Raw genomic sequence first — 7028 nt, 5'->3', positions numbered from 1 at the left:
GTGGCCCTGCTCTAGTAGTTCAATGGGGTTGTGGGACGTGGGCCGAGGGGTTGGGGCTGGGATGTGGATGTGGACTAGCGCTCTCTGAGGTTCATCCAGGCAGAGCCAGGCTTCCTGCTCCTCCTTTGTCACACCATTTGGGCTCTTGTGTCTCGGGCTTCACTGCTCTAGCCTCACTTGGCAGCCCTGCACACACAGGGACATCTGGTCTCTCTGTCCCACCTCCTGCTGAAAAGAAAGAGTCCGGCCATGGCCCCACATTTATGATATTTTACAAAGGCATTACACTGAACTATAGAAACAATTCATAATGCTTGAAATAATTTGTAAAGCAAGTTTATATATATATATATATATATATATATATATATATATATATATATATATATATAATGTATGTATATATGTAGCCTATGTACACACACACCCACACACATATATATATACAATTAATGGCCTATAAACAACTAGACTTTTCTTTTTCTTTTTGCTATAGAACATTTAACCTGTAATCCTTTAGACAGAAAACACAGATTCTTAGTAAATAAACTCTTTAGCAAAACTATAGGCCAACTTGTTTAGTCTTATTTAACAAGAAAATCTGAATTTCGATAAATAAATAGATAGATAGATAAATAAATATATGTGCATATATATATATTGTTTAAACAATATATAATTGTCTCTCATGAAAGTTTTTTTTTTTTTTTTTTTTTTAAATCGATGCTTTCAACGTTGTCCTAAATCTTTATTACTAGTTTCGAATTCCGGCAATTATTCTGATGTTCGGCAGGACTCGGACAGGTAGACCACTGGATTATCAGTTTTCCTGGATAATCATAAGATTAAAGAGGAAAGTGCTCCCACCATCTCCGGGACACAGCCGCTGACTTCCCCCCTTTTCTTTTCACAAAATTATTGAGAGCACGCAATATTAAACCCATTTTGTTCGTGCGCACTGGGCCAGAATAACGCGATGATTAGGGCCACAAATGGGACAGGTTTCTTCAGCTTGATTTCATGACGGTAATGTAGCCCATGCATGGGAGAAGAAAGGCAGAGATGGGGACATCTGTTCAATGCAGGCCAAAGGGAACCTCAGTGGCCTATATGACATCTTGGGAAAGAAAGCAACAGGATATTACATGCACTAACGTTTTGTTGTTGCTTTTTACTCCTGGTACATGTATATATATATATATATATATATATATAGCCTAGGCTATGCTATGTTTTGTTTTGTTCGTTATTTTCTTTAGTTTGATGATTTACAGTATTAAACCTCTGCTCTGATATTATGTTTTACACCACGAATGAACTTATTTATTTTATATAGGCCGCTATATTTATTTGCACATTTTGCTCCTTTACGTTCTAACCTTTTATTAATTTAATTTTAATTTTAAAATTAATTAAATTGTTTATAGTGTTTTTAATATATTATATATAAAAAAAAAAACACACACACACACACATTGCTGCGCATCCATCTAATGCTCTGCAGATCACACAGTTCTCGCGCATCTCTCGCGCTGTCTTGTCAGAGGACATGAACACATGTTTTGATTATACCACCGGTGGCCGAGCGGCTCCTCCGTTATTCGTAATTAAACTCAATTCCCAAAGTAACATTTATCTTCCAGGGTCTGCGCGTTCCCTGTGCGCGAGCGCCACTACCTTCTGCTGTGCGAGAGGAGATGCGCGCGGGGTCAATCAATAAACCGAGGACACAGACACGGTATGTGCATCATGCATCTGTTGCAATCAAACAATGCTGCAGTTTATGGGATATTTGTGTGTGTGTGTGACATTTGTATTTTGGTTGCGCATGCACGTTATGGATGTATATTACCGTGAAGTTTTACTACATTTAGCTATATTTGTCTGATGCTTTGGTATGAAAATGTTTTAGTGTGAGATAGAGATTCCATAGTTAGAAATGTTAAGGGGTTTTCTTATTTTTCTAATTACAAACCTTCTGGAAGAAAAAAAAGAGAGAAAAGTTAAATGTTGTTGTTGCCTAATGTTCTGAAAACCTGAAGCAAAAGTTGTAGGTTACGTTTATTTTATTTATTTTTATCTCAGTTTTATTAATTACCTTTACTAACTTTACAGATTGTGTTTCAGAAACACGACTGCGCAAATGATTCCCTTTTAATCCGACGTCTTGGTTCATTTTTTGTTTCGTATTTTATTATCTCCATTTTGAGTTCAACTGCTTCTTGTTCTCTGAATTAGAAAGGGTAAGAGGAAACAACAGAGCTGTTGTGCAAATCGAAGAAACAGAGAAATGAATCTGATCAGCCATCTATCACTTCTCGCAATAAAAGAGGCGACACGGCGGAGGCAGATGATTTGATGAATAATCTTCGGTCGTTTTAATTAACTTTTTTGCTGTCCTATAATGACCAAGTTGGTCAACGGAGCCGGTCAATAAGAATGTTAATATCAAACAAATAAAACTTCTCATGATTAAAAACCTCCTGCTTTATTAAATTTGAAATTCAAATGAAATTTATGCCTCCGGTCCACGGCGCATGTAAATAGAGTAGCCAGGGCTGCATCATTATCCTGAGAGCATTTCTGCATTCATCGTCCTGATATCAATAGCTCGCCACTGTATTGCTGTTGAGAGTTAACAGAACACAAAAGCCATATTCCAGCTTGTAAAGACGCTTACATGCATCATGTGAATTTATTTTGATTTTTTTTAGTACTGACCAACATGAGTTAACAAGTTCACAGTTACCAAATAAATGCCCGAATTCGTGCGTAATAAAAACAACAATATATTTGGGAAAACACACCAGTCCTAAAAAAAAAAGCCTTGTTTGTTACTTGTCGTTATTGTGTGTTTTATGGAGAGCGGGAGAGAGAGTCATAATTCTATGAAGTTGTGAGAGTTTGTAGGCCTATTTATTTAACTTGCAATGCATATACATTTTAAATAAACTTTTGTTTATTACATGAAAGTTTTATTAAAAGTGGTAGTTTTCCAAACAAAATCAGGTGGTCAAACATTTGAAGATCAGTTCAAATTATAACCTGTTCGTTTTGGTGCATAATTTCTTTAAAATATTGAGAACACTGTAAAAAACAAAAAAAAAGTTGCTGCTTTTTAAGCATTAAACTGAGCTGAATCTTGTACTTATGAAACAAGTTGAAAATTACTTATTTTGATGAGTTAAAGCAACGCAAAAAAAAAACATATGTTGTAATAACATCTAATTTTTTACAGTGAATCTACAAAACAACTTGTAAGACAATGACAACGACTTGCATGAGAGTGATATGACAGTTGCTCTTTTACCATTATCAAATTGTAGCAGACATTACACAGTGATAATAATAATTCAAAACAGATCAGGGGCAGTAAACTTATTAACCTCTTTACAAAAGAATAGAAAAGTTTCCCCCAAAACTTCCAGTCCTTCTCATTTAACTTCAGTTTTATTATGAGGGGGGTGTTGGAAGGGGTGGAGATCTTGTCTGAAGTGCTCTATCGATGACCTCACGCTAGAATGTGGCCGCGTGAAGGTACGGCTCTTCCTGATTGGTCGCCCGTGTCACAGCGGCACTTCAAAGCCGTGAGAGGAGCTACAATTGTGCTGGAATGGGCGGACCACATCATTGTATTGCACACCTCTAAAAAAACAGTGCTCTGATTCATAAATATAAAAAGATCCTCTGAGGAGGGCACTTTTGTGATGGCAACTTCACTTCTAGGGGTGAGTCTAAGGAGTTTCGTGCTGGTTTAATTAGTTTCCTTTATTGTCCTGCCGTGGGGATTAAAATTTCTTGGGTCAGCCGGGGAGAGAGTCACTTGATTATGTTTTAAGCGAGAGAAACGAGCAGGAGTTCCATTTCTCAACTACGACATTGTATGTATAACATTCATTGGTATTTATATGCTGTGTTTCGCTTTTGTTTTATGCTTGCGACTGGTTGTATTTCTGTAGCTAGACATTTCTTTCCTATCACCATTCAGGTATGCTAAGGCTGTTGGATAGCTATAAGAAAGCAAGTCAAAACTGTTCTCCTAATGCACTTAGTTCCCAAATATACCATCTTTGCTTACCTTATGATTCATTTTGTTCCAGGAGGAGCCGAGATTGGGGTCGACTCCTTTAGCCATGTTGGCTGCGACGTGTAACAAAATCGGGAGCCCGAGCCCTTCTCCTTCCTCTATTTCGGATAACTCCTCTTCGTTCGGAAAAGGATTCCACCCGTGGAAACGAGCGGCAGCCAGCAGCTGTAGTTTAGGATCCAGTTTATCCTCTTTCACTCGGAATGGTGGTGGTTTAAGCGACTCTTTTGGCACGAACTCTTCCACGGGATCCAGTGCCTTTTCCTTAACTTCTGGTACTTCACCCAACTCTCACTTCGGAAACGACTACTCCGTTTTCCAGGCTTCTGTTTCCAACAACTCTCAAGAGCCCAGCCACCAGCCCATGTTTATTTCCAAGGTGCACACGTCCGTGGACAGTTTGCAAAGCATTTACCCGAGAATGAGCGTGGCGCATCCCTACGAGTCGTGGTTCAAGTCCTCGCACCCTGGCATTCCCACGGGGGATGTGGGCACCACGGGCGCATCCGCGTGGTGGGACGTAGGAGCCGGCTGGATTGACGTGCAGAACCCGAACGGGGCCGCGCTCCAGACGTCCCTTCACTCCGGTGGGCTGCAGACTTCTTTACACTCTCCTCTGGGCGGATACAACTCAGACTACTCGAGTTTAAGCCACTCTGCCTTTAGTACCAGTGCGTCCCCGCATCTCCTGACCACCGGTCAGCACCTCATGGACGGATTCAAACCCGTGCTCTCCTCGTACCCGGACTCCAGTCCCTCTCCCCTGGGTGGAGCGGGAGGCTCAATGTTGACAGGGGGTCCGACGGCCTCGCTGGCGGGATCTCCGCGGTCCTCAGCGCGGCGCTACTCGGGCAGAGCGACGTGCGACTGCCCGAACTGTCAAGAGGCGGAACGGCTGGGTCCAGCTGGCGCGAGCCTCCGCAGAAAGGGGTTACACAGCTGTCACATTCCCGGTTGTGGGAAAGTGTACGGCAAAACGTCGCACCTCAAGGCTCATTTGAGGTGGCACACCGGAGAAAGGCCGTTTGTGTGTAACTGGTTGTTTTGTGGGAAGAGGTTCACGCGCTCCGACGAGCTCCAGCGACATTTACGCACGCACACCGGAGAGAAGCGCTTCGCTTGTCCCGTGTGTAACAAGAGGTTCATGCGGAGCGACCACCTCAGTAAACATGTCAAAACGCACAGTGCCGGAGGCTCGTCAGGGTCGGGGTCTGGGGCGAGTGGAGGGAAACGAGGGAGTGACACCGACAGCGAGCACAGTGTGCCCGGTAGCCCCTCGTGCCATTCACCTGACCTGTTGCAACCTTCCGAGTCTGTCCCGACCACGGGCATGAACGGCCGAGCGAACTCCATCGATTAATCCCATTCAAAATGCACGTGACACAATTTCTCAAATGGACTAAACTTATTTGACGGCTCACAAAAGGTTGTGCTGTTCGGTCGGTAACACTTTATAAAAACTTCCAACAATTCACGTTGTTAACGAACGTGGTAAAACGGTGAACGGATCGATAAATAATACACATTCAATTATCAATATCATGTATGAAACAATATAAACCAAAGTTTCATTCCTTTTTAGCTAGTTGAATGTACTACATTAACAAATTTTCTGTTAAGCTTAATAGCTCCTATTTGTTAAGGTTAACAGTAAAAGTTATTATAAAGTGTTACTGGTGAGAAATAACCGTGTGGCCATTTCACTTGGATGTTGTAAAGTGATTTAATTTACGATTAAAATGTAATTTACAATGAAGTAAGCCTGTTTAGGTCTGCACAGATACTACGCGACATGAATTTGGTAAAATGGTGAATATTAAAAAGGACATAATCTGATATGTGCATTCTGATGAGGGTTTTGTCGAATAGTCTTATTTTACTTACTGTTGTTATGAAACAGAAAAAAAAAAAGAAAAAAAAGGATTTTACCCATCAGTGAAGTGGCCTGTCATTGCTAACTTTTTTTTTTCTCAAAACCAAACTGTGGCACTTTATTCATGAACACTACTAAAATCCAATTTCGTAAGGATAAATTGCCGTAGTGTTGAATAGACTTCGTTCTGTCATTTACAAATTCATTTTTTTTTTTTTATATTCGGGGGGAAAAATAGTCTATATATCGCACATTGGTCTTCGTCGAAACTACAGACTACAAATCCTAAGTTGTATGAATTGTACTTATTTCCTGTTGCTGCAAAAAAAAAACTGTACATATTGAAAATAAAAAAGAATAGACTAGAAGGTTATTCCACACTGGTGTAAAAGTTGGGTATGTGTTTGTTCAAGACGCAAATTTTGAATAGTATTTTTTAGTTGCATATATATTGACTCTAGTAAATATCCAAAACTGTATACGGGAGTGTTTTTTGTGAAGAAAAACGTCATATTTATCCACGAGTTGGACTTGATTTTTTTTTTTTTTTTTTTTTTTTGGAGGTCTGTCTTAGACGCACTTTTGAAATGATTTGTAAGATTTTCAATTCAGAATTCAGTGTTTAATCACGTTTTCTAATTTATGTAAGCATGCACATGTAAGGTGAGCGTTTATTTCACATCATTTATTTGAGAAATTGGCTTTCTAATTTAAGCCACTCAATAAAGTCAACATGGATTCAGCCACAGTGAACGATTTGCCGTTGATATTATTACTGCAATGTCCAACTTCTATAAATGAATCTGTGATCAAGTGCAGGACCTGTTACGCCATTTCATTACCAATTGAAAAAATAAATAAAAATGTGTTAAAATGTTAACTGCAGTTGTTGTGAAACCCACGAAATGAAGCAACTTTAGTAAATTGACGTTTAGACTACTATTTACTACATAGCACATATTTAATTGTAACTTACACATTCCTTGTTAAGAACATACAATAAACGTAAACCTGTGTTTCTGATATAATTTAATCTGAAAGTCTGTGGTATGTAAAATTGTACACTTA

General features: G+C 39.7%; 1 protein-coding gene across 2 annotated transcripts; it reads left to right on the top strand.

The window, feature by feature from the left end:
- The first annotated feature begins 3625 nt into the window (after positions 1-3625).
- On the top strand, positions 3626-6808 carry sp8b (sp8 transcription factor b). Of its 2 annotated transcripts, none has more exons than XM_084435388.1 (2): positions 3626-3728; positions 4101-6808. In XM_084435388.1, exons 1-2 carry the CDS (start codon positions 3708-3710, stop codon positions 5445-5447), a joined length of 1368 nt encoding a protein of 455 aa, XP_084291514.1. In that variant the 5' UTR covers positions 3626-3707; the 3' UTR covers positions 5448-6808. The 2 variants fall into 2 exon arrangements, with proteins under 2 accessions (XP_084291514.1, XP_084291515.1); XM_084435389.1 differs by having other exon boundaries at positions 3640-3881.
- Positions 6809-7028: the final 220 nt, after the last annotated feature.

Source organism: Rutilus rutilus (assembly GCF_951802725.1).
Source record: "Rutilus rutilus genome assembly, chromosome: 17".
NCBI lineage: Eukaryota > Metazoa > Chordata > Actinopteri > Cypriniformes > Leuciscidae > Rutilus > Rutilus rutilus.
This window is presented reverse-complemented; position numbering and strand designations above follow the sequence as displayed.

Coding starts and splice junctions, on each gene's coding strand:
- sp8b (XM_084435388.1), top strand. CDS start 3,708: ATGGCAACTTCACTTCTAGGG. Junction 3,729..4,100: donor TGGCAACTTCACTTCTAGGG/GTGAGTCTAAGG, acceptor ATTTTGTTCCAG/GAGGAGCCGAGATTGGGGTC.